The 27,455-nt window shown below is 48.7% G+C and overlaps 1 protein-coding gene across 1 annotated transcript in view; it reads left to right on the top strand.

Moving 5' to 3' along the window:
- The window catches only part of PAX7 (paired box 7), a gene marked incomplete at both ends in the record, with an annotated part of 92,128 nt that overhangs the window by 9,382 nt on the left and 55,291 nt on the right, over positions 1 to 27,455 (top strand). The window contains one exon of the mRNA XM_079545542.1: positions 391 to 525. Within this exon, the coding sequence (XP_079401668.1) occupies positions 391 to 525 (135 nt within the window). The remainder of the gene's footprint in view (positions 1 to 390; positions 526 to 27,455) is intronic.

The raw sequence follows: 27,455 nt of genomic DNA, 5'->3' as shown, positions 1-27,455 counted from the left end.
TCTGCTCTGCAGGGCACAGATCCCCAAAAGTGGGGTCCTGGGGAGGCTGAATCCAAACTTTTGGGCCTTTCCTGGTCCCACTGAGGGTTGCAAGCCAAGAGCTGGGGACATTTTCCCTGCCACAAAGCAGGTGGGAACCCTGGGACGTGCAACCCCACGAGCGGGGCCAGGTGTTTTGGGGTTGGTGATGAATGCATCCATCTTCAGGCACCCAAGTTGTCGTCACTTGGGTGAACTGAGGGGTGCTTGGGTGCAGTTGGCAGAGCAGTGGGTGTATGAAAGTGGGCAAAGAGGTGCAGGTGCCCTTGATGTGTATGAGGCTCCAGCTTGGGTTTCCCCCGTCCGTTCCCAGGCAGCTTATACTTGCCTTCTTGTCTTTGACTGTCTGAGGTTTAGTGAGTTCGATTAGCCGTGTGCTACGCATCAAATTCGGGAAGAAAGAGGAAGAGGAGGACTGCGACAAGAAGGAGGAAGACGGGGAGAAGAAGGCCAAGCACAGCATAGATGGCATCCTGGGCGACAAAGGTAGAGGCGGCCACGCGTGCCCCAGGTTGGACTGGGGGAACCTTTAGGATGGGGGGAACCTTTGGGAACACGGCCCACCACTTTTTAGATGGAGAATAAGAAAGGGATTGGCTGCAGAGCCTTACAGCTGTCCTTTCCAAGCAGGGCTGATGGCAGAGCCAAGGTGTGATGCTGCTGGGGCTGCTGGTACCCAGCCTTTGGGGTTGTGATGTTTTCTCATCCCCGCACGGAAGAGTTGTCGGTGTTTCGCTCGCGGCCGCTCCAGATCAATTATTTATAAAGGGAGATGACTGAGGGGAGGCATCTCTGATTCCTAAATGAATTTGTTAAACAGATTTCTCTCCTGCTCTCTAAGTGGTCCCCTGAAACTCTGGCTGACAGTTGACCGATTTGGCCAATCAATATCAATTAGAGAGCACGGGATGCGCGCTGCTGTGGGGCTGCAGCGAGAGCCACCAGCACCGGGCTCGGGGGGAAATAATAAATAGGCAAATAATAAATAGGGATAATAAAGCTGGGGCTGCTGGTGGAAAGCTTGAGGGCAGCTTGGTGAGGGGGGACCCGGTGACACTGCACTTGTCTCTCATTGAGGGGGGGGGGGGGGGGGAGGGCGGGGAATGCGAGGTTTTCGAGCTCGTGGCACTTTGGAAACGTCATTTTGGCAGGCTGGATGGGGGAGATGAGTCCTCAGCCTTCCAAAAACAAAAACAAAAAAAAAAAGAAGAAGGGAAACCGGTATTTTTAGCGAAAATAATCCAAGTTTGGCCATGAGGGTTTTGTGAAACCAGGGGGGAAGTTGGAGGGACGGGAAGGAGGTTTTGCTTTAGGCACGGAATGATTTCGTCGCGTCCAAGCGCTTTTTGGGGGAGGAAAGCGGGAATTACAAAGTCCCGCAGGAAAGCCTGAAGAATGAAGGTTTTGCTGTTTATTTTTGCCCCCGAATTGATGGCAAAATGGCGATGGTGAGGCCGGCTTGCGAGGCTTGGGGGCCGCTTTGCCGTATCGGCAACGGAGCTTCCACAAAGTTTCTCACTAGGCTGCAAAGTTTTCCCCAATTCGGGACAATGCGGGGGGAATATTGAAGTGCGGGGAATTCGGGGCCGAGAAAAGCTTCTCCGTGTCACCATCAAACGTTTAAATGAAGGTGCACAAAAGGGGGTTCTTTAAGGATCCGATCTCTCTCCCCCTTTCTCTCTCTCTCCCTCTCTTCTTTTTTTTTTTTCCAACCTTGAAGATGAACTTCACTTACAAAGACCTTCGAGTCTATTGAAGCTTTATAAGCAAAAGATTCCCGGCCACAAAAGCAAACACTGGAAGGAAAAAAAAAGAAAAAGGGGTGTGGAGGGGAGGGGGGGGGGGGGTGTAAGAAAGGGGGGAAAAAAAGAAGGGGAAAAACCCTAGGCTGCCTTAAAAATGGAGTAGAAGGATGGGGGAGGGAGGGCTTCTCTATTCTCATTCAAAATTCTGCAAGGAGGAGAAAAAGTTGGGACAAAGGGCCAAGGAAGGGAAGAAAGGGAGATAAATTATTCAAAACTCCCTGCTGTTAGATAGTTTTGTAATATTATAGGACCGTCTGTTGGAAAAAAGGCGAGCCGTTGGACGTTGCAAAATGTTGCTTGTGATTTGGAAATAGGCGATGCTCATTTGCAAATCGGAGCCCATTGTGTGGAAGGGGGAAAAACTGCCCCCGCGTCACCGCGCGATGCGTCGGGTTTCATTTCGGAGAGATGGTTTTTCTCCGGGTCGCATCGCTGGGAAAAGTAACGATTTTTACATCTCGAGGTCGTTGCTGTTTAGTTATTTTCTTTAGTTTGTTTTCTCTCGGGGAAAAAAGTAAAAATAAAATTAAAATCGAAACGAATCGCGGGTGCTTTGCGGAACCCGCTTTGAATCGAGCGCTCATTTGGGCTCATTCCCTTTTGCCGCAGCCCGCGGAGCGCCCGTTCCCGGAGATAAATCATCATTGATGGGCTGCTGGGCTCCCGTTCGTTTCATTTTCTCCTTCTCCTGCTTGGATCTGAGGGAAAAAAACCTCCTAAAAAAGCTTTGGTTTTGCGGAGCTGCCGAAATAGCGGGCAGCGGTGAAGCCGGGTGCGGGGCTGTCAGAGCAATTAAAAAATACCACCAATAATAACAGCGGCCATCAATACGGAGAAAAGTTTCTAAACAGCCCCAATTAAGATAATTAATGAGCGGTCAGTTCGTAAAGGGTTCCGAGGCGGCGTTTTGCTATTCCTTTTAGAGCCGGGAATAACGACGCCCCTTCCATGGGAATTGATCTCCAAGTTTGATATTAAATTATTATTAAATATATATAAACGCATTCCTGGCACTCGTCCCCAGCTCTGCGCTGGGTGTTTGTATTCCTCGCTTTATTTTTCCCATTTATTTCCCTCCCTTCCCCCCCCCTTTTTCTTTTTTTTTAAGGCATTTTCATGATGGTTGCGGACGGGGGGGGGGGGGAGGAGGGAGAAAAAGGAGAGGGGGGAAACTTTGTTTTGGCCTTTTTCCTCCTGCCAAACGCCTTTGCTCCATTTGCGGGTTCTCCTCGCGGGGAGCCGGAGGAAGACAGCCCTAAATGCTCTCTCTTTTTAAGTGTTAAAGAAAGCTTCCACCCTGCGCCTGTTTCTTTCTATCGTCTGCTTGGCATTTAATAATGTTAAGACTTATTAGAGCTGGTAATGAAAACTGTGGCTGTTGAATAGGGAGCTGTGTTGGAGAAGGGTGTAATAGCTCCAAGGCATGCTAAGAAATGTATTTATCCCCAATCAGTACTCACTCTCTGAGTTCCCAGCACAAACGTTAAGTTGAAGGGTTTTAAGGCAGATTAAATTGAGCCTTTATTTCTTTGCACTTTCATCTTTAAACGGCTCACTCCAGCTAGCCCTGGGCATATATTCATGAGGCTTCACTTTATTTTTTATTTATTTTTTTTATTTTTTTTTTTTTTATCCTTGTTAAGAGCGAGTTATTATTATTTTTTGTTGTCGTTTGTTGTTGTTCTTTCATTGTGAGCGTTTGGGGTTTATTAGGGAGGGTCACGGGTGGGTGATGGCGCTGCTTGGCTTCACCCCGCACCCGGAGATGCGAGGTGGAACCGTGGGGGTGAACGGGGAAACGAACCCCCCCCCCCCCCCCCAAATTTAACGGGGTGCTGAGGATGGTGCCTACGCTTTGGGCGAGGCCTCGTATTAATTACAAGCAGATGTGGGGCGGTGGGTGAAGCATGGGAGGAGGGGGATGAGCTTCAGCAGAGGAATGACCCCCCCGCGTGTCACCCTATGGCCGCGGGTGTCCCGTTTGGGGCCGCTGTGCCGAAACAGAGCGGGGATGGCAGCAGGGTTTGGGATCAGGCCGGACAGGTGGCTTGGCGTTATGACGCGTTATGAATCACTTAATTTTCTTGTTGTTTCTTGTAATTATTGTTTTTCATCGCTTATCGCGGCGCGTTTTTATGGCTGTATGTTTTTTACGACTCATTACTGTTTCGCATCTCGCCCCCCATCCCCTCCCTCCGTTCCTTTATTTCCGTGCTCCTCTTTATGGCACACGGGGCACCAATGGCTGCACCGCTGTGTTTCTCACCCCCCCCCCCCCCCCCCCCCCCATGGAAATGATACGCGGGGTTGGGATGGGAAACCCGGTTGGAAGAGATGGATACAGGGCAGCGTTTAATTGTATTGGGGTTTTGGAAGCGTGAACAGGTGTGACCATCCCCTATCCATCCCCCCGCCCCGAGGTGGTAATGATTGAATGTGATAGCAGTCCCTGGTGTAGAGTTTAGGGTTCTTTTCTTGGGGGGGAGGCTGTTCGGGTCCTGCCAAATTTAATTTAATTCGGGGGAGTGGATATGGGAAAAATAAGGGGGGGGGGGGGGGGGATCAGCCCCTCGCTGCCACACCTGGGAAGCGGCTTTGTCCCTAAGAGCCGGGGGGGGTTCGGGTCCATTTATCAGCAAACAATCTGCATCGTTGTAAAACCAACAAGAGCTTTCTCTGTCAATGTATGTTTAGGGGGGAAATGGGGGGGAACAGACACTTCATCAAATCAAGGGATTACGAAAGGTTGGCAATCTAATCAAACAGAGACCAGGCGGGATTTGTGAGTGTTGCGAGTGGGATCAGCTCTAATAATGGGGGGCAGGAAAGAGATAGGGTAGTGTCAAGCAATTCATTGGCTTTAGGCTCAGTTATTCTGTGCATATTTCAGGGAGAGAGAGAGAGAGAGGAGAGGAGAGAGGGGAGGGAAAAGGGAAAAAAAAAATACAGGGAGAGGGAGAAGGGAGGGGGGGTTGGATGTGAGCACACACGGAGCTTACATGTCACAAAAAAAGCTGAGACAAATGAGGTACAACAATAAACACAGATAACAATTACAAAGGCAAACAGTGGCTTTTGGGAACAAGTAGCTGCAGAACCTGGTCTACATAAACAAAGTAGGCAAATGTTTGCAAGATAAACTCCTTCCTAAATCGAGTGTGACGGGAAGGAGAGAAGAGAGGAGGAGAGATAAGGTTGGAGGGGGGAATGAACGAGTATAATCTAATAGAAGGCGTCTTAAAAAACAAACTTAAGACAAGGATGCGGGGAGAGAGGTTCAATTATACAGTGGGAAGTGAAATAATATAAGGGAGATGTTTGTGATCCAGGGTTTTGTGCGTCCCCTCCCCTTCTTTTTTGGCGCTGGGTGGGGGAGAAGAATGGGTTGAATTGTAGGAAAAGGGCAAAGAAAAAGGGGAATGCGGGTACGGGGAAGGGGAGGGGGGGGTCGGCTCAGCAGGAAGGGGAAGGAAATACAAGGCAGCCATAATAATCTCTAATTTGAAGGTGAATGGTAGATTACGTGATAGGCTGGGAGGGATAGGAAGCGGCTATGGGGGGAGATGGATGCCGTGATAGAGGAGGGCAGGAAGGAAGCTGGAAGGTATATATTTCTAATCCCGGGCTTTCGGTGGTAATTGGGAAGGAGGGATGGAGCGGGGAGGCTGCAGGGCAGATGTGCCATCCAGGTGTGCTTCCTCCCCCCCAAAAAAAGACGCTCCCGAAGCCCGAATAATTTTCAGAAGGAGGAGTTGAAGGCGGTGTTGGGGTTTATTCTCTGTTTTCCATCCGGATCCCGGCAAATGAGAATTGTATATAAGAGGGGAGAGACGTGTCTGCAGTGTGGTTAAAGGAATTAGATATTTACCAGTTTGAAATAAGCCTGGTTATAAGAAAAAAAAAAGGAAAAAAAAAAAAAAAAGGGGAGAGAGACACTGAAAAGATGAGACGGGAGAACACTTCAAACGAATTCATCATCTGGAGTGGTGAAGGGGAGATTTAGAGACAGTATTGGGAAGTTATTTAGATATTAATAACATATTTTCCTGAGGCGTCAGGAGTGCCTCCATACGCACTTTTTTCTCGCAGCTATTTGGCTGGGTGAAATATGGGAGACCCAAATGTTGGGGAGAGATAACACAATCAGCCTAGCCCTGGTCCTGTGACTGCATCATAGCATTAAACCCGGATTAACCTCCCCTTTCTCCCCCTCCTCCATTCCAGCCCCCCTCCCCAACACCCCCACTCGTACCCCCCCGAGAAGCTTTCCAAATTTTTCAGGGGAATTTACATGGCAGGATTTTAAAGCACATATAACACTAGCCTTAAAGCTGTAAGGTACTTACTCGAGCATTAGGGTAAGGCGGGGGGGGAAGCATCTTTCTGAAAATTACGTTTCCTACAAAAGAAAGAAGCAAATAAGGGACCCTCTTAAGACCTGGGCTTTGGAGATATTATATATTTATAGAGACTATTCTTAAAAAAAAAAAAAAGCAGCCCATTTCTATCAGCTGCCACACAACTCTTCACTCCACCAATGGCCTTAAAAAAATTTTTTTTTTTCCTTTTTTTTCCCCCTTCTTCTTTTATTTAAGCTGAACTTCAGCCCGGTTTGGGCGCTTTCATTTTTCTTTCTTTTTATTATTCTTATTTTTTCTTTTTCCTTTTTCTTTTTGTTTTGGGGGAATGTGGGTGAGAAGATGCTGGGAGCTGCAGGGAACGGGGACAGCGATGGGGACGCGGCTCCGAGCTGCCGGCCGGGCCTTGGTGGCACCGATCCCCTTCCAATGTGTGCTCAGAGGGGGGGTCCTTTAAGGGGAGGGGGGCTACCTCTCATCCCATCCATCCCAAACAGATCCAGAATAAGAATTAAAGCACCACCGAAGCGCAGGTGCGGTTGAGCAGCTCGGTTGGGGACGGGGATGCGGTGGAGTCAGGAGGGAGATCTGCTCTGAATCCCCCCAACCCCCAAAAATCCATCCTCATCTTCATCCCCATCCTCATCCTCGGCTCATCCCGCCCCGGGGCCGGCGTTGAGCTGGCCACAAAAGAAACGAGATGTCAGTGAATGCCTGGTTATAAAGACGTTTGTCACCGGTTCGTTGGGGGAAAAACGGGGAAGGGACGGGGTTGGATTTGGGGCTTTTTCAGGCAGAACGGGGCTCACGGAGAAGAGCCGGGGCTGCGCAGAGGGAGGGGAGAAGAGAAAAAGTAGGTGAGGAAAAGTAGAGGCAGCTTGAGGAAATTGAGAAGCTTATAGTCTTTGATCCTTGGATGCTTTTCCTTATCAGAAACATTTGTGGTGACACCGGTACAAAGGAAGTTCATCATATTACAGACTGTTCGGGCTGCTCGCAGGAATCACTGTCTATTAATTAGCAGGCGCTCTGTCTTGTGGGACATAGGAGATCTGAGGCTGCACATTACTTGCTTGGATGGCTCTGGGTCCTGTGATGAATTGTCGCAAAGGCTCTGTAGGGTCTGCGGAGGGAAGGAGGGGGGACCCTGGGCTGGTTTCTGAGCTGTATGGCTGTGCTACAGGGGAAGGGTCCCCAGCTCCGCGCTGCTCATAGGACAGCTGAGCTCATCCCTTCTGCGCGGCTGTGCCCGAGGTTTGGGGTTTGGGGTGAGGAAGAGGAGCAAAGCGCTTGTTTGTGGTTTTTTCTTTTCTTTTTCTTTTTCTTTTTTTAAAATTTAATTTAATCGTTATGTATTAATGCTGATAAGAACTAATTTTCACCTGTCGAGTCTTCCTGGAGATGGAAATAGGGGGTTTCCCTTCATACAACGGCAGGACTCAAGGGATGCTCCTGGCTCACCTCCACCTGCCTGAGAAACGCAGTCAAGGGCTTTAAAAAAAATAATTAAAAATAAAAAGGCTTATATATATATATATATTTTCTTTTGAGGAGGAGGGGGGGAAAATAATTGGCATTCAAAGAGAGGGTCGCGTTTCCTAGAGAGGGAGGAATGGAAAACCCTCAGGGCGGCTTTGGGGTCGCGGCGTGAGGGTGACACGGAAGGCACGAAGGGATGCTCAGAGGTGCGAGGGGGGAGATCCGATCCCTTTGCCCCCCGCCCCCGAGGCTTTCTGGAAGGCAGAGGAAGCCCTTCTTGGTTTTCACTCTTTTCTGAGCTTTTTTTTTTTTTTTTTTTTCTCCCTCTCTCTTTTGCTTGTTGTTGCTGTTGCTAAAATTGGAAGGAAGCACTTTGCCTGACCCTAAAAGAGTGGGGTTGGGGGCACGGCTGTTTGCAAGGCTCTCTCTCGGGGTAGGTGGGGAGGGAAGGAAAGGAGGGGGAGAAGGGGGGGACGACAAACACACCCGGCAGCCTTCAGCCTTCAGTGGCTTCTTTGTCCCGAGCCCCTAAAGATCGAGGATCAAAGTGACCCTTTAAACGGGGCAGAGAGGAGGGGGAGCTGCGATGCTGCGTCCCCGCGGAGAGGCGGCTGTCCCCGAAGTGTGTGTGTTGTGTGTTATGGGGTGACACCCCATCGGACAGCCCCTACAGCCCTCTTTGGGGGCTGCCATCCCCCCCCCCCCGCTGTATCGCTATAGGGACTTGGACAGGGCGTTTAGGCAGCGATGCTGCCCCGCTTTTATCGAGGGGGGTGGAGGGGGGAGGGTCTGAAAAATGTAATTTTCCTTTCTTTCGAAGGAATGGAGAAGGGAAAAAAAACACGGGGACCAACCCCAACCCGCTGCCGTTTCCATTCTCACCCAAACCTCCAACGGAGGCGAAAGTCCGAAGCGAACCGCAATTCTGTCATTTATTTATTTTCCCCGTTCCCCCGTTTGTGGGGACGAATCGATTTGCATATTTATTGGGAAATTAAAGGAGAGAGGAAAGTTGACGCTGGGCGAGAAGAGCTTCTCGAGCAACTTCAGGCGCTCGGGTTATTTTTCGCCTCGCCTGAAGTTCGCAGAAGTAGCCTTAAATCCCATCAAACTCATTTCGAATTGCGGGGTTTGGGTCCCATCAGTCCCAGGCCGGCTCTTGAACACAGCCCACGGTTGCTTTCTTTTGCATTTCGAAGTATAGAAGCGTCTCTAAAAGGAGAGGTTGAACGTACAAAGGACACTTGGATGTCGAGGGATATTCAGGGAACAGTCATGTTTAAATTCCCTACAATTGTTTCCAGCACATTTGATTGCTCGGAAAGAGAAAGAAACATTGACATGAATAGGAATGGGGGGTGGAGGGGGGGATGAAGGGGGGGGGGGGGGACGACGGGATTAATAGCCCCCAACCTTTGTATGGTGTAAATTATCCGAGAGAGGGCAGATAGCCGGAGCTGCTGGTGATTGTGAGGGTCCATATAGACGGCCACGCCGTTAGGGAAAGCCGGTGTTATTTTTAATAGGGATTCCTTATTTAGGAACTTCATTCTTTTCAATTCTTCCCCCCTTCCCCCCCCCCCCCCCCCCCCCCCCCTATTTCTCGAGGAGCGTTTGATGCTAAATAGCAGCAAATTGAGCTATTTGAAGCCTCATTTATATATATTTATATATATATATATATATATATATATTGATGGAGAATGTGAATATTTGGTTTATACCTCATTGCTCTGCTGCTTTTTTTCCTGCACTTTTCCCCTTAATCTCCATCCGGCCCACAATCCAGCCCTTGTGCGTGCGGCTCGCAGCGGGTAAACTGCGATTTTCACTCCTGGAATTGAAAAGGAGGGGAAAAGTTTGGGCGTTTGACGAATGCTTTCCTTTAAAAGCAAAATATCCCACTCGTCTCTACCTCCTGTTCAGCGGAGGGAAGGACGGCGCAAGCCCAGATTAAGACACATCTAAAAGACGAGGAGATGGAGTTAAATCCAAGCGACGTTCGGGGGGGGGATGGGGGGGGGGGGTGGAATTATACATTTATAGTGGCAAAGCTTCTCAGGAGAAAATGGGCAGAGGTGAATAGTGCAGAGATGGACGATCTTCCCCCATTAGTGCTCGGCAGCAAACCTCTGCGAAGGAGAAAACAGGGCGCTTGTTGCTGGTTATGACATCGCTAAGCGAGGATCTGCTTTGGCTTTCCAGTTCGGTTGCAAAGAATCAAAGCTCCCCAACGAAGGAACCAAACCCCAACACCCCCCCCCCCCAGCCCCCGGGTTGGGTTCCCAAGGGGTCCCACCCCATTTCCCCCCCCCCTCCGCGATGTTCTCCGTCGGGAAGGGAAAAAAGCAGAGCCGAACCCCGGCTGCTGTGACTTCGTGACTTTTCTCTCCGATTTTAGGCAGAATTGGATCTTTTTAACTCTTTTACCCCCTCCCCCTCCCTCCTCTCCATCCTTTTATGACGGTATTTTTTCTCACTCTGTTTTCTCCCCTTAACCTCCTCTTTCTTTTTTTTCCCCCTCTCTCTCTCTGTCCGCCTTTCATTTGAAGCGAGGCTTTACAGCTTGCTACACTTTCTAAGTGCATCAATGGCCACTTTAGAAATACAAACAACTTTTAAAGATAAAATAACCAAACCAGAATGGGACTTTCAATGGGGGAATAGTTGTTGTCCTTTACCATGGAGTGTGCAGCCGCCTCTGCCTAATCCAGCTTTCATTTTCACCGACAAATGCCAAGAATCTATATCTGTCTCCCAACCCCTCGGGAGCTTGATTACACGACAAAAGGCTGCCATTATCCGCAGGAGAAAACAGGGAGGGGACACGGGGGCTCGGGCCTCTGAGGATGAGGGCATCTCCAAACTATTGACTTAGTGGATGAAGTCAAGAGCAAACACGCTGAGATCTAAAGGGGGGAAGGCAGGGGGCGGGGGGAGAAGGAACGGAGGAAAAGGAGCAGCAGAAAGTCCTTGGAAGTAGCGGGGAAACTCAGCCGTTTGGGGGACAGCAGCCCTCTGGGGGAAAGCAGCTCTTGAGGGGGTAGCAGCCCTTTGGGGGAAGGTTTTTTCTCCCCGTCCCCGAGCAGTTCAGCTTAGGAAATCTCTCCGATTCCCGATGATTTTTTTTTCCCTCTCCCTTTGCCCATCGCCTCGTTTCCTCTCGGGGAGGCTGATTTTTCAGCCTCGCTCGTTTCTGTTTGGTCGTTTTGTTTTGTTTTCTTTTCCCCCTTCCACGCGGGGAGTTTTGGGGCTTTTCCCCACTGAACAGAAGGGGAGAGAAACCCAACTTCGAGGATGCTGAAACGGCCGGACTCTTCTTTTCCCCATTAAACCGGGGACAAACCGGGTCAAGGTCGAACTCCGAGGGTTGGGAATGGAAATGGGAACGGCTCGAAACTCACCCGCGGAGCCCTGGAAGGAGAAGTCACTCCGAGCCGACTCTTTTTAGGTTTAAGTCGCTGCGTTTTGCATGACTGCCTCATTAACCACCGCTGTGCGGGGATTTGCGGGCCGGGCTCATCCCGGTCCGTCGTGGACAAAAGTTATTTCAACCCTATCTGTAATTTATCTGGGTCACCTAGGGAGAAATCCTCCGGGCGAGGAGAGTCCTAGGAGCAGCACCAAAGGAGTCCCACAGCCCTTAATTACTCTTTAATCAACCTAACGCTGTGGTCCCTTTTAAGAGCTGCCTTTGGTGCGAGGGCTGCGTTTAAACATCTGCTTTCTGGCCGGGTTTGGGGAGCCAAAAACCTGTGCGAGCTTAAGGGATTTAAAGGTGTGAGCTGTGCGTATCGAGCCGGGCCCTATGAGAGTCCCTTTAGCTGCGGCCACAGAAGAATTAAACAAAGGGCGGTGGGGGTAACCTGGAGGCTCCCATTTAAACTACAAAAGCGCCCAGGGAGCTTAAATTCACCTTTTAGGCGAATTTATCACCGCGGGTGGAGCAGAGAGGATGCTCGCGGGGTCCCGTCTCCAAGCTGAGCAGCTCAGCTTCAAATCTAGCCTGGCTTTTTGGGGTTTCCCCTTTGCAGAAACACCCTGGGTTGTTGTTGCTGTTGTTTCTCGTCCGTATAGCTTCACCACCTCCTTTCCCCCTCCCCCCTTTTATTTTTGCTTTCCCCTTATATAGAAAAACCCGGTGGATGTGCTGAGCTGGGCTCCCAGCTTTCCTCCCTGATTCTTTTCTCCTTAGCTTGGGTTTGGGGAAAGCTGCACGGGATCCCCTCTCTTTGCGGTCCTGCCGACACTTCGGTGTCTGGCATGGAAAGAGCAGCTGCTCGGATAGAGAATAAGTCTTAGAAGAAAGAGAAATCCTCGTAATCTTGGGACGTATATAATCTACGTCGCCCTGAATCCCAAAAGGCAGCGGGCCCGTCTCTCTGATTTATTTTTATGCTAGCCTAGTTTGCATCCCAAAGAAGTAAACTGCTATTTTTAACCACTGGTTTAAAGCTTAATTAAAAGCCCCTAAACTGATTGTTTTGAAAATTGATTTAGAGGAATTGCCCCAGGGCTGAGACGCTATCTAAGCCAAGTTGCAGTCCCAGAGCTCGCAGTGGTGTCTGAATCGTTAACCCCGCAGAGCCGGGAGTCTCCGGGGCTGGATGACACATGGGCTGGCCTGGCTCTCCTTGCACCCTCTGCAAAGAAAGGTCCTTTGTTAGCCCCGGCTACTGGTTTGCTCGGGTGGATCTCCGCTGGTTTCCTGGCGTTCCGAGGTTTAATTGAATTAAGGCAAGCTCGGAGATGCTGGTGACACCGGGACGGGGGAGCTCTGCCTTTCATCTGCTGGAAGGGAACGTGGCTGGATCGGGGGACGTGGAATTTGGGGACGGGATTTCGCCGTTCGATCGATTTACCTGCTTAAAAAAAGAACTCCAAACAACCCAAACCAAGCGGGTGGGAGATGGAAGTTGGTTGAAGGCGGGGGGGGCTGCGGAAAGGAAGTGGCATTTCGGCCCCTTAATTAGATGTAAACAAGAATAGGGACGGGGCTCCGTGGTCAGAGAACTTGATTGTTAAGGGATTAACACCTAAGTAAACCAATAAAGGCTCTGCGGGGCTGGGCAGAGGGCTGAGGGCCAGGCAAGCCCGGCACACTCATGGGATCACCCCAAAACGACCCTCTCCGCCCTGCCAGCCACTTTAGGAGCCCGGTTTTAAGGCTTCAAGCCAAGGCTTGAGTTATTTTTTGCTGTCTGTGCAACTTGGAAAGCCCCCCTCGGGATGCTTCAAGGTGAGGAGCTTCTCATTACCTGCACCCATCGCTCTAATGAATCGGATGAATAAATGAACGGGAAGGGAGAGCCCGCGTTATGGGACTGAACCCCGTGCATCCACACGTAAATAAGACGGTCCATTCTGCACTGCAGCTTCCTTGGACCCTTTCAGTCTCTCCGGCCCTCCTTGGTAATAATTACATAGAAATCCTTCAAAGCCAGCTCGAACGAAACGCTCCTGGGCGTAGCTCGCCAGGTTGGTCTCCAGCCGGGCTTTTGTGGTGCTTTCTTTTCCCCTCGGTTGGTATTTTCCCCCTCCCCTCTCGCTCCGGCCAGGCTTTGAGTAGATGGAGGAGTTTAACCTTTGGAAAATCAGGTCTGGCCTTAAGTGATGCGGTACCTGTAAGCCTCATTTCCATGGCTTTCTCGCCGGTGAGGATTTAGGTTTGAGAGAGGTACCTGAAAGGCTCAGAGTCAAACTGAGTTCAATAACTTTGCTCCGTTTTGTTTTCCTCCATCTCCTCAGCTTCCAGTGCTCTCTTTGCTCGGCTGGCAGGGCTAATATCGGAGCACTCTAGGGTGTGAGTATTTCTTCCTCCTGATTGCAAATAACCGAAAGATTAGCACCAGCAGCTGTTTGGAATTGGAACAATGGAGAGACCTAGGAAGTGGAGAAATTGAAAAAGGAGAACCCCCCTCCCTTTCCCTCCTAATCACCCAGCTCAAAGTTCACGAAGTCAGACTGCATGACTTAACATGACCTCCACCTCGGCTTCACAGGGCTGTTTACTTATATGAAGGTTGATGGGGGGAGAGACAAAAAGGGAAAGGGGGGAAGGGGGGGGGAAAGGAAAATAGCCGGGCGTTTAATGCAATTTCCAATAGAAATGAGAGGTTATTACGGCTCCGTTTGGTCTCTCTGCGTGCTGCAACCCCTTGCCCTGTGGGAGATGTTTAAGGGAGACCCTCTCCTTGCCCCTCAAAAGGGGAATTACCTCTTTCCTTTAGCTAGGGAAGTGTGGGTGCGGGTCCCTATCCGCCCCAGGTACCCATAGCTCCGTGCTGGGCTATGGGGCTGAGGAAGAGGTTCAGCTTTTGGGGCAGGGATTCGGGGTTTCTGCAGGTCCTGCGCCGGCTGGTGAAGTGTGAGAGCGGCTGAGCTGTCAGGCGAGGTTTGAATGGGATCTCCTAATGGATTTGACTCGGAAATCTCGACTTGACCAGTTTTTTCCTCTTTAAAACAAACTCATTAAACTTGTCAACACTCATTAGGGCCTTAAAACGCTGAACTGGAGTCACTGGGGAGAGCGGTTGGTGGGGGGCTGCCTTGGGATAGGAGGTGGGGAAGGGGGCAAAGCAGCGGCTCCTCCGAGCTTGCGGGGATTTGCGGGGAGGGAGAAGGGGAAAAGAACCCCCTGCCGGCAAAATAAACGCCTTAAAAGAGAAATCAAGGGAGGAGAGAGGGAGCCGGCACGAGGATGGGGCCGGACTTTGCGTCGGTGCTTGGAAATGGGGGAAATCTCCGTGTTTTCACCCTCCCCCCCCCCCTCCATCTGTGGGCTCGCCTACAAAAAACGGGGCGGGAGGTTCGGTATTCCCTGAAGAAATCATCGTTCACTGCGATTTGAGCTTTATTTTGGGGGTGTTGGGGGGGGGGGGGTCGTATCTGCTCGGCTGTGATTTCTGCAGTTGCCGGGGGAAGGTGGAAGTCGGGGGAACTCGGGGGAAAGGTTCGAGCCAGCATTCAGCCTTAAATCCTCTGGAAATGAGCCTGGGCTCCGAAATTCCTCCCCAATCCCCCTACCCAAAATATTTGGAGAGCTGTAAAACGAGGCGGAGATCGTCTTAATTCTGTCGGCAGGACGAGAATTGCTCTCGGGTGCGTGTGTGCGTGTGAGCGTGCGCGCAATTAAACGCTGCGCATTTCTCCGTCTCTTGAATGGAGGTTTTGTTTGGGGTTGATTCAGATTTTTTTTTCTTTTAAAGGGTTTATTCTGATGCTTTTCAAGCCTCGGTTCTCCTTTAAGGGGTAAAAAAACAAAACAAAACAAAACACCCCCACCTCTATTAAAAAAACAACAACAACAAAAAAACCTTCGAGACCTTCTGTTATTCCCTTCTCTGAGAATGAGAACATCAGCTATTCAAGCGTATTGATGAACTCCCCCAAAAAGTTTATTAAGAGAAGCGAAAACAAAAGGACTAAAGGCCGCAGGCAACTGGACAGACAGTTTATAAACTAAGGTCCCATTGTCCCCCCGAGGCAGATGCATGAATACCTCTGAATGGGTCCCTTTGGAGTGACAAGATCAAGCCAGACAACAGCATGTTAAAAGGAAGGAGCGCTGTTTCTCTTTCTCCAGCCGAAAGATCTGCTCCCCCTACTCCTCCTGCATTAATGTACATCTGCAGGGGGAGGAATAAATAGCTCCTCAGGATCTGCGCCGCTCAGGGTTTTTATTCTTCCACCCCCAGCACTGGCTCTTTGCACCATATGCTCCAGATCAGCCTCCTTTCTCCTCAGCCTCCAGCCAGGCAGTCGCCTAAAATGATCCCCAGCCACTGCAAACTTTCTTCTCTCCCTTTCTTCCCTCCTCCTTTCCTTCCCTTTCGCCGCCGTTCAGATGGCGATTTACGGCCTTCCTCGCCTAGGAGATCCCTCGTGGTCAATTAGGTTTGCACAGAGCAATTTAACTAATAGGCTTTGATGGATTTATTTTATTATTATTATTGTTATTATTGCTGTTATTATTTTACCCTGGGATATTGGCCCTGTGCAGTCAGGACAAGGGAGGGAGGGAGCAAAGGTTGGCCAACCTGGAAGAATCCTGAAGCCGACGCCCAAACCTGCCTTAATTAAATTAACAACTGATTAATTAAAAGTCCTGAAATTGACACCAGGCCTTCCCTGGGCTCTGCTGTCCATGTCACCACTGGTGTGGGTTCTCTCCTGGCACCAGCCTCCTTGTTATGGAGATGGGGATGAGAGACGGTTGGGTCATACTGAGCAGTTTTGGCTCCCCCTCCTTGCAGAGCTCACAGCAGACTCTACAAGGCCCCATTCTGCCCAACTCTGCCTCTTTCACATCATTTCCACCTTTGCTAAGGTAAAGTTTTCAGAGCATTAATGAGCGTTTGAAGCTTTATGATGTTGGGGTGTTTCATTGCCTGGATGGTGGGAAAGAGCAAGCTTTGCATCAACTTTGCAAGTTTTTTGCCCTCCAAATAACTTCTAGGGGTGCAGCTGGCAACTAACAGCAGAGATTTATGCAGCCCAGTGGTGCTGACCTTCCCACCCCAGATTCGGGGCTCGGCGGGTCTCCCCTGCCCCTGTTGTCAGACTGGGAGCTGTTGGTGAGCCCTGCCAGCTGGGAACAACTCATCCCAAGGGCTGTGAGGGTGTATGGGGCTGGTAAGTGCCGTGATGGATCGGTCCAGCGTGTCCCTGGTGATGCAGGGGCCATATGCCTGTTTGCACGCTCCTAACAAGAGGCAGCTCTGAGTGTTGGGTTGGGAGGTCAAGCGATGATAATAATAATAATAAAATTACCCCACCCCCCACCCCCTTTCCCAGCCTCACTTTCCCCTCCGCAGCGGAAGATTTGCTATTTCATGGCTGGCTAAAGCCAAACTTCCCTCAAGGGGGTTATGTGAGTCGTGACCCCCACTAACCTGTGCTTAGTGCTCCCCAAAGGGTGCGTACTACTGGAGAGGTGACCCGAATGCAGGCTGGGCCACGAGGGCAAAACCAATCTATTAACAGCAAACTGAAACAGCAGCGGGGAAGAGAAACATCTAAAATATCAAACTAAAACAGCAGAAGCGATTCTGCGTTGGGGAAATAACTGTTTCATCAGCTTGGGCAATCCAAAGAGCAGTAAGGGGTGTAGCAGGCAAGATTCTCTATGTCCAGACGTGGTTCAGAGGTGGCCGTAGGGTTTTACTCACATTAGTGATCGCTTTGCCTTCAGTGAACCCACTGATGGGCACAAGACCTGCACAAGTGTTCGAGGTCCTTATGTGCAGGAGTACTTTTATTATTTCCCTTCGGGGCTTCCATGAGGTCCCTTTGCCTGAAAGCCCTGCAGGTGGGGCAGGAGGGAGAGGGGAAAAAAAAACACCAAAACAGATGAGGAACAGTGATGAAAGACCAGCAGATCTGGGGTCGTTCCTGTCCCCACAGTGGCTCCCCGAGGCATTTGAAGGGAGAAAAAAAAAAGGAATAATCAAACCAAGGAGGCTGTTAACCAGGCCAATACCCGGAATCCCAAAGTCCCATTTAGCTGCTCGCAGGATTATCACTTGTTGCTGATTCAAAACCAGCAGGTGTTGTCAGCTATTTATGATCGCTGTTATTTCTACGGTGCCACTGGTGTGCCTGGCGTACGGCTGGCAGTCAGATGAGAGCCAACCTCTCCCCTGAGAAGATACCAAACTAAATCAGACTTAGCACGGTGGCAGACGTTAACACACAGCATATGGGGACGAGGGGAAAAGTGAGGTTCAAATCCACAGAGATCCTGAAATCTCCAGGCGTTGAATCCTGCACCCATCAGCTGGTTAGTTCCCATTTTGTAGGAAAAGCAAAGGAACAGTCCCATATTTACACATGGGTGGAGAGCAGGGCAAGGTGCAGCACCTTGCTTTGCAGGCAGAGTGGATGGATGCTGTTTGCTTTAGGGAATGGAGTGACTTCAGAGCTGGGGATAAGCAAAGTGAAGCCACTTGCTCAGGTTCACAAGGAGTATCAGCAGCAAAGCCAGGGCTGGAGCTCCTGCAAAAAATCACTAAGCAGAGCTTTATCCACAGCCTTTTCTTTTCATAACCTGAGGGTTTTATGCAGGAAAATACCCATGATATCTGTCAGAGTTATGGATAAATATGGACCTGGAGATTTGGCTTTTATTATTATTATTATTATTATTATTATTATTATTATTATTTTCTTTAGAGATGTTACTTGTTCCAGCTTAGGCCTGCAAAGACTTGCATTTGTGGGTGACTTCATCCAAATGAGTCATCCCATCCCATCCCATGTCTGTGAGAGGATTCCCCATGTAAGCAGAACTGACTAATGCCACGTTTCTAGGGATTGGACCAGGCACCGGTAAGAAGCATTGCCCAGCTTCCAGCAAGGAGGCTGCATGGGGAAGGAAATCAGCTCTGCAGAGCTCCAGCAGCCTCCTCCTGCCTCGGTCTTAAAAGACAAAAAGTCACAAACCAGCTAACTGGTTGCTGCTTAGCTGGCAGGGGTGTAAAATGCAAAGAGCCCCCTGTAGTTATTTGAAGAAGGCTTGGTCCTGCTGTAAAGCTCTATAAACTGGCCTCCTTCCCCCATCCCCTCCTCCCCGGCATGTTTTAAATGATTTTGGATTTTAATGCAGGGCCCGGAGCTCATTCCACCGTATTCATGGCATCAAACAAGAGGCTGCTGCCCCCAGCTGGGTTCCTTGAACTTAGAAGCTAAGCTCTACTCAATATTACCTTAATTAATTAACTAAAGAGACAATGGCTTTTGAGGTCTCACCTCTGTTTCCAGGGAGGGGGGTCTTTTGACAGAGCCCTGCCATAAACTAATTCAGAGTTCCAGCAAGGAGTCATAGGGGGAAGAGTTAAATGACACTATTTACTTGTTTACCAAGACAATTTATGTCATATTTGTTTTTCCCCACCTTCTGTCTGCTGCACTGAAAACTCTGTCGGGGGTGCAGGGGGAAGGAGGAGGAGAGAGTATTATTTGCATTAACCACTGAAATCAAAGCATGTTCCCATCTGAAAAATACCACTTCATAGCTCTTGGTATCTTCTTCTTCTTTTTTTTTTTTTTAATTTTAATTTACAAAAAGTTTTTGAAGCTTTCCAGGTTCAATATAACAAATCTGAGCTTTGATGCTTTAAAACCGCCATAAAGAGCTACAGGCAACATCACAGTTAACAAAAAAATATATATATTTCAAGGCTGCTGGGAGCACTTGCATCTTCTCTGAATGTTGTGGGGTTTTTTTGTTCATTTGCAAGCAAGCACTGAGTCGTTGGTTTATTCCACTCGAAAACAGACATCTCGTGTTTTGTATCAGCAAGAAAAACCTTTTAAAAGGTCACAGTGAAAAGTGACCATCTGGAAAATCTATCCAGGAACACGCAGGTGATGCACAGCAGAGCATCACTGCTGGATTTTGGGTCGCTGTGCACAAGCTGGAAGGGAACATGGTCAGTACTTTAGTAAGGAAAGTAAGGAAATCAGAGCGTGGCCCAGGTGTGACACTTAGTGTCCCATGGGGAGCTCACAGCCCAACAAAGAGCAGAACGTGTGTCTCATGAGCTTCCCCTCCATTGGAGCCTCCTCCACCTTCCCAAGCTGTCTCAGTGCTGAGGCTGAACCCACTCGAGTGACGAAAAGCGGCTTTGCTTCGTGGAGTTTGGCAAAGTAGGACACAGGCTGTGGATTTGAGAAAGCCCTTATGGTTTTTTTGGGTCTGAGACCCACAAGCTGCGTATCTCCTATTATTTTACACGCTTCTGGGGGCAGCATTTCGATTATTTGGCAAATGATACAACTGTCTGCCCAATTTTGTTTGCTAAGAATCATCTGCGCTGAAACGTCCAAGAAATCTCATGAGTCCCAATCTGGAATGATGTTCCTTCTGCGCTGTGAAACTCGGATATTTCATAGGAGATTCTCCATTTGCATCAGAGAAGGGATCAGTCGCTTCCCTCCCCAATCCATACGTTTCTGCTCTGGGTTTCATTGTGCAGAACTTTGGTTGGGGCGTGCAAAATATGTGCGTGTGTTTCAGAGCTCTGGGGCATAGGAGAACGCGGCCGTTCATAACCGCATCTCCCAATTTAAGGCATGCAGTTTTGGAGGCCTGGGCTCAGCCTCTGAAAATTCGGTCCTTATTGTCTCCTGTCTCAAATCTGCAATTACTTACGTCCGTATTTAACTTCATGCACGTGATGGTTTGAAACACAGACATGCCTGAGAAGATATTTCACTGCAACCTCCTAGGAAAGGGAGCAGCTGAAAGAGTTATCATTAATTCAGTTAGCAAGAAGCGCTCCCTGCTGTGGGCAAGATTTCTTTTTACATTCATTTTAGCGGAGCTGTGCTCACATGCAAGGTTTAAGGGATGGGTTCTGCCATAAATGCGTGAGTCTGATGGACCTCTTTGAGTTTGCAGTGAAAACAGAACTTTAAAGCAACTGAATTAGATGTCACCAGCCCTTCTGTTAATCTGCTAACATGCAACTTGGCCTGGCTCTGTATGTACTGAGAATCTTGTCTAACAGCTGTGGAGCTGAGCAACAACTCTGAGCAGTGGCTTTTTCTATTTGGCTCCAGCAGCAAATTGCTTTATCTTTGACCAAGCTACTTCTTCTCCCTCTGGCTCTGTTTTGGTTCCCACCCCTGTCCTGTCTAAGCAGAGCTTCTTACCTCGCATTCATAGCATAGCAGGGAACTAAAATGACCAGCCTGCCTCGTTTTTACAATAATAACACAGAACACTGTTGGTTTAGCTAAATGTCTCCTGAGGCTAGAAGATATTTAACAAACGTGTAAGCCATCTGAATTGGCATTCCTCCCCGAAACGCAGGGCTGCTGCAGAAGTTACCAGCCATATCCCTGTCCCGTTCCTTTGATACCTTCTGTTTGATTCTGACTGGGGTGATGTGCCCCCAAAACTTATCAGGTGCTCACATTACTGGGACTACAAAACGAATTGCTCAGACCTCTGGCTTTGGAACAGCCAGTTTTCTTAGGGCTCACCTGAGGCTGACCTGCATGTCAGACTGGAATTCGGACTTGAGCCAGGAACCCAAGGGAGAAAGCAAAGCCCACTTATAGAAGAGGGGAGAAAGGATGTCTTGTTATCAGTTAAGCACCTGGCTTGTGCCTTATTTACACAGCACTGCTCACGATGTACCTGTAAGTGGGACGAGAGGGCGAGGGGGCTGGAAACACTTCAGAAATGTAAATGCCGTCCATTTGTTTATGATTTTGTACCCCAACATGTAACCTGAACCCGATGGAGCCAAAAAAAGAATTAAACCTCTGCATGTTTCCTACCTCAAAAATACTGGAGCGAATCCAGGGGCTCTTGAAGGCAAATTATTCCATAAGGCTAAAAGAAAAAAGAGGAGGAGGAATTAGAAAAAGCAGGCCGACTTTTTGTATTCCTCTTTTCTTTTTTTCTTTTTTTTTTCCCCTTCTCTCAAAGTTTTGAAAGAGGGCCCTTATTTGTTCTCCGACATCAATGGGCAACCCATGCATTTTCGGGAGCATGGCCAGCTAGCTCTGAAGCAAGCCCCACAATTTGCAAATAATTAGATTTGTTCAGAGGATATTTGAGGACAGAAACGGAGTCCAAGGGAACAACATTCCTCAGTCCTCAGTGAGGACTTTTCGTTTTCCATTCCTTTTCTTTTTTCAGGGAGAATTTTCTGCTCACATAATGTGAGTTAAACACCTCAGGATGAGCTTACTTGTTGCAATTATGCAGCTTGGGTTATTAAATAAGCTGTGAATATATTTTGCCATTAGCATTCTTGCACAGCGAGTCGGGTATTTTTTTTTTTTTGCTACGTTTTGCTTTGTCTTTTTGTTTGTTTGTTTGTTTTAAATGCAGGGTGTAATCAGCTTACATAGGGTAAAACTGACCTAGCTGGAGAAGTAGTATCAAGTTCTGCCTGTCACAAATTGAAGGGTCACATGGAGGTAGAGGTGCTGATTGGGCTGATAACACGAATCAAAAGCAGGGATGATGCAGGATGCTGCGATGTCACTTTTCTTACATGCCTGCTAGTTTTCACTTTATTTATTCATGTCCAACTCAAGCCAGTGGTGAGCCAATTATTGCAAGGCGTTGCAGATGTGTAATTTCTGTTTCTCCTGGAGAAAACACACCGATAGAACCATGCATAAACGTGCCTTTGTTCAGGAGTTGTACACCTCCTGTATAAAGAGTGAGGGAGAGGGCAGCACCTGGGGAATTCTATACATGTATATTTATTTTGTAAAGTAGCAGAGGCCAGAATTACAGCCTGCAGGGCTGCGAGCCTACAGGGATATATAACGAACTGTAAATTAGAGCTGCCTCCATGTGTGATTTTTTACATATGGGCTATCCACGATCAAAGCATGTGTGTAACGTCAATTGATGTCTAGATGGATAGATCTGTGAGCGGGGAATGGGCAGCTTGGGGTCACCCTGGCAGTACTTTTGCTTTGTGCATAACCAGAATCAGCTCCGTGGCCACTAGAAATGAGAACAGCTCTGCTGAGACTGGGACAGCACGCTGCTTGGCCTTGCTCTGTGCTCTGTCCCATGCGTGCCATGCAGGAATGATGCTCGCAGGAACGATGATCCCACACTTGGGATCCATGTGGCCAAGAGGAAAATCTGGCTCTTACTCTGGATATTTGGATGGTCCTCTAGGACCAGAGGGAATGGTTTCAAGCTACGGCAGGGGAGATTCAGGCTGGACATTAGGAAGTATTACTTTTCAGAAAGGGTGGTCAGGCGCTGGAATGGATGCCCAGGGAGGTGGTGGAGTCACCGAGCCTGGGGGTGTTCAAGGAAAGGCTGGATGTTGTGTTGAGGGACATGGTTTAGTGGGAGCTATTGGGAATAGGTGAACGGTTGGACTGGATGATCTTTTAGGTCTTTTCCAACCTTGGTGATTCTATGATTCTATGATTCTATGATAGCAGGGATATCCGCTTCCTTATCCTGGTGCCACTGGTCTTCTTGGCTCTTCCCACTCCCCTATAGCTTTCCTGCACAGCTCATTCACTGAGGTGACTGTATTTTGCTCCGGGCTAGCTGAAGATGCTCAGAGCAGTGCTTTAGCAGTGTTGAGAAAGCCAGCTGAAAGGTTGTCAGGTCTCCAGACCTTTATCCAGTCCCGTTATCCTATGGATCTAGAGGTAAGCAGCGCTGATAACTCCATGTTGCTGCAGAGCATGAGCCTGGGACACCCCTTTCTAGGGGCCAGCACGGCCTTTTCCCAGCATCACTGCCAAGTAACATGCTTTAAAAACAGCCTCTCAGAACAGCAAGGGAGTTTTGGTTGTTGCTGGTTGTGTGGTTTTTTTGTTGTTGTTTTTTTTTTTTTTTGGCTAACTTTATCATTGCCCAAGCATGCCTCTAAGTGTCAGCTTGACATAATATGTAACAGTAATTAAGAAATAAGCCTCTTGCCCGGTTTCACAGCAATCATTTAGCTAAGTAACTACCATGGTCCAGTGCCTCAAAAATCACCATTAGCCCACGCCACTTATGGCCATAAAATTTCTTGTTTTCTGCTTTTCATCGGACTCACCCTGGAATCTTCGTTTTGCTTTATTTATACATTTGCACTCAAACAATGGCAATAAACCCATTCCCAGAGTGTTGCAAATCAGAAATTTGTCCACATTTTTTCCACCACCTTCCTGGGTGAAGCTGCCTTTTGCTTGGGAACGGCGGTGGCTGGAGGCAGCTGGGCGGGGGGGCTGGGTGTCGCTCAGAGATTGATTGGTGCTGTTGGAAGTCGCTGGGATGGGGCAGAGAGGGGGAGCCGGGAGGAATCTGGCATGAAAAGGCAGTTTGTGGTGACAGGAGTTTCTTTTGAAAGACCTGATTGAATCAGACCTGAGGCGGGAAGAAACGGCTGTTGCCTTCATTGAGTTTTTGCTAACTTTTCCCCCCCTCCTACTATCGAGGTTTTCGGTCCGGGCTTTTTGCTTTGTTCTGTTTTAATGTGTCCTCTGCTGTTTAAGCTGGAAGAAATAAGCACGGGGTCCTGCCTGCAGAGTGAAAAAAAGATCAAGTACATCTCACTCAGTCGGTAGCAGCCCGCGAGACATATTTCGCACCATTCTAAACCAGCGGACCGCTAATTCTAACAAAGCCCGTGATTTTCGCCCACTATTAGGAATTTAGCCTCCATAAATTACAATTAACACTCTCTGCAGACAACTCAATGGACTGGATCGGGATGCTGTAACACAAAACGGCGTTGCCTTCGCTGGTGAAATTCGCAGAGAAAGCCGCTTGCTTTCCCCCGGGGACGGCGCTTCTCCCCGCATATCCTAGCAGCCAAACCATTTTCACAGACGATACCAAAATCTGTGACGACACGAGGAGCTGAAGGACGTTTTCTCCATTTCAGACTCTCTCCATTGCCACTTCAGCCCAACCAGGGCCACCTCCTGCAGACCCGGTGCAGATTTTCCTGGGCGGCCGACTTAGGAGCAATGACTGCTCACTCAAGCAAGCGCCAGCTGGCATTATGGAGATTTACCCCCAGTGACATCTGAATTGAGCTCTGAGTAAATGCCCTCGTATTTGGTCCACTCGACTTCAGAGGGAGTTTTGTCTGAATCAAAAGAAATAGGGATAGAGGGAAAAAAAAAGAAAGATTTCAGGACTTAGCGGTTAGAGAAGCCGGAATGCCTGGATTTCCCTCTCTTGTGGCATTTGGGCACTGAGGAAAGCGCTGGGACTTAAACTGAACTATCAGCTTTTGAAGGAAAAACTCTCCCTGGCAAGAGCAGCCTTGGGCTGATGGACGTGTGCCGGAGATGACCTACTAAGTCTTTTTTTTTTTCTCTTGCTGTTAAGTTTCCTCATCCCCAGCTCCTGGGTTATTCAGAGTTTTGCTGCTAAATTTCTCCTGGCTAAATTCCTTATGCCAGCATCTCTCTCTCCAAGGAGACATCAAAACCCTCCTCTTCCTGCCTATGTAACTGCAACTCCCTCGATCCTCTTCTTCTTCATTCCCTTCACCCTTTTGGAAACGTTTACCCAACTTTCCCTCAGATATTACCGACCCCCACACTCACAGCGAGTGGAGATGCTCCTAATCCCTTCCTAAGGACCTAAGCAAGGTCCTCCTGTCTCTTAGCTATGGGAAAATGGAGCATTCTCTAACCCCCGAAGCCCTTCTCCAGCCCTTCCCAGTCCTCCTCCAGCCTCCTCAGCCCTGAGCCCCTTGACTGAAGCCCTGTTAAGGAGCACTCATTGATGCCCTCAGAAAATGGCCACCAAGCATCCAAGGCGCCTCCTGCTACTGGCGCCTTATGCCACACCCAGGCGAGGCCCATCCTGATTGGCTGCGCTGCCCGCAGGGGGTGGACCCACGGGGCGGATAGCCAATGGGAGCGCAGCCCCTCACCTGAGGTGAGCCAGGTGGAGGGAGGCGGGAGCTGCCTGGCTCTGATTGCAGAGGTGTCAGTTCAAGCTTTCCTTGGGCTGTGCTTTATTTCTTGCTTATTTCTTGTTCTACATTCCTGTGCTCACACATCTACACACCTCTTGGCCTTACTGTGGCCCCGGATCGCCATGCTTTGCAGGCACGAGTGCAACAACAGCAGTGCACAGTGAGCAAGTTCAACCTCCGCTGCTCTCTCCGAAGCACATCACAAGGGCTGGGCTTTGCTTTTTCACAGCCTCCAAAGGCATAACTTGTGCTTTTCCGCTCTTCTCCACCCCTTTTATCACTGCTCCCACCACAGTTGTGTAAGGGGTGTTGCTGCCTGCTGACTTTTCCACCCGTGGTGCTCAGCTGCTGCAGCACTCCATGTCTTTTCAGCCTCTCTTTTCCAGAAACAAACAAACAAACAAACCCCCGAAACCAAATCAAAAACAACAGAAAAAAATGCAGCCAAACTGGGTTTTTGTTGTGCATCTCCTTGGCATCGCCCTGGCTTCGCATTATAGCACGAAGCAAAATGAGTGCTCTGGACATCAGCGGCACTCAGGTATCACAGAGAACCTCAGAGATGCAATTGCATTCCCAAACTTGTCTATTTACCCCTTTGGTTACTCACCCTACCCCAGTTTCTGTTCTACACACCACGTTTCTCACGGTCATTTGGAGCACAGCAAAATATCTTGCTTCTTCTACGCCTTCTTTACCTCTTATGGCCTATGGGGATGTGAGATAGAATGCGAGGTGCAGAATTTTTTGCATGTTGAGCACCCCAGATCTATCCATTCCCCCTTTAGACATCACATACAGCAGAAGCAAGCATGTTAGAAGCTTTATATGTTATTCTATGCTCTATATTAGCCTTTCCCATGCTTCTCAGCATTGTTATTTAGACGTGTGCCTTCACTACTAAGCTGCCTGTACTGCCCCATTTCAATTTACCTGACCATTTAGGCTTTGAAAGCACTAGATGAAAACATCTGAGTGTAATTTCTATCTCTAAGCTTACGGAACAGGACTCAGAAACTGCTAAATCAGTGCCTTTTTGTTTGCATGTCAACAGGCGAAATGTTAAAACAACTGTGTAAGTGCTTCTGCACAGCAAGCCAAGGAGGGTTGAAGATGGAAAAGGGGATTCTGGCCTCATCTCATGAGTATAAAAGGATTTCTAATAAATAATAGTTATTCATGGTCCTGTTTAGATAGCTTCTAGTTCCTCTCAGACTTTGGGTTCTCAGAGCAAATCTTGCCAGCAAGCAATGAAGAGTTTGCAGTGTTTTTGGGAGACCTTTTCCAGCCTAGGCCTTCAGACTGAAAATGTATGAACTTTTAGATGCTGCCTACAATCTGAGTAACAATTTTTTAATGAAGGAAGTGATTTTTTTAATTTCCATTTTGGCACAAGTCGTCCATAAGTTAATTGGCACTAGGAAATCACCATTGCTTCCACTGGGTGATGGTGCAGGAGGTCATAACAGGGTAGTTTGCATCTCCGTTGGGAAGCATCTGCCATTGGGAACTGTCAGAGGAGGGACTGTGGATATTAAATGAACCATTTATCTCTTTTGTTATAAAAACTCCTATTTGAATGCGTCAGCAGAGGGTGACATTGTGCAGGTTTGGGATATAATCTTGAGTGCCATCAACAAAAATTTGGAAGTCCGAGTGCTTAGAATGGATTCCAATTTGAAGGGAGTAGGAAGAGTGTCTTGAAAATTGATGACAAAACATAAGGAATTATTTTGATGTCGCATAACTCTGAGCTGCAAAGATATTTAAAATCTAAATCTGATTTCTGAGCCTAAAAATTCTTGTTTTTAGAAATCCTGATACTTTGTTTATTTATTTTTAACATCAAAGATACCCTCATCTAGTTTGTACGTGGCTTTGGATTTTGGCTTCAGCTTTGGGGTGGGAATCTCTTGCCTCTTAGTATGAAATTGATCCGAGCGAAACTCTGCAGGAACATAAAGCAGCAGAGATGACTGCATTTGTAGTGAAGAAAAATTAGTGCCGTTCCTACCACTCTTCCAAGGTTGGCTGTGGATGGCTATGAACTAAGCGAACTTAGGCAGCACGCAAATGTTTGTAACCCGTCTCCCAAAGAGCGCGTGTGCTGGGTTGGGTTGATAGCAGCCTATGGAGCAGGTACCATGCATTTTCATGGCTCTGTGCACCACCTAGCACGGCAAAGCTCCCATGGAGTCAGCACGAGGCCGAATCTTTCATAATCAATGAGGGAAAGATTGTTCGTAGCTACAAAGGGAGCACTCAGTCTCACTGGGTTGAGATGGGTGCCTCCACCTAATACTAAGTAGGTGCAAGGCATGTGCTGCTCTTTGAAAGTCTTTCCCAGA

Source organism: Tetrao urogallus (genome assembly GCF_951394365.1).
Source record: "Tetrao urogallus genome assembly, chromosome: 21".
Lineage (NCBI taxonomy): Eukaryota > Metazoa > Chordata > Aves > Galliformes > Phasianidae > Tetrao > Tetrao urogallus.
Note: the sequence above shows the minus strand (reverse complement) of the source record. Positions and strands in the feature narration are given on the sequence as shown.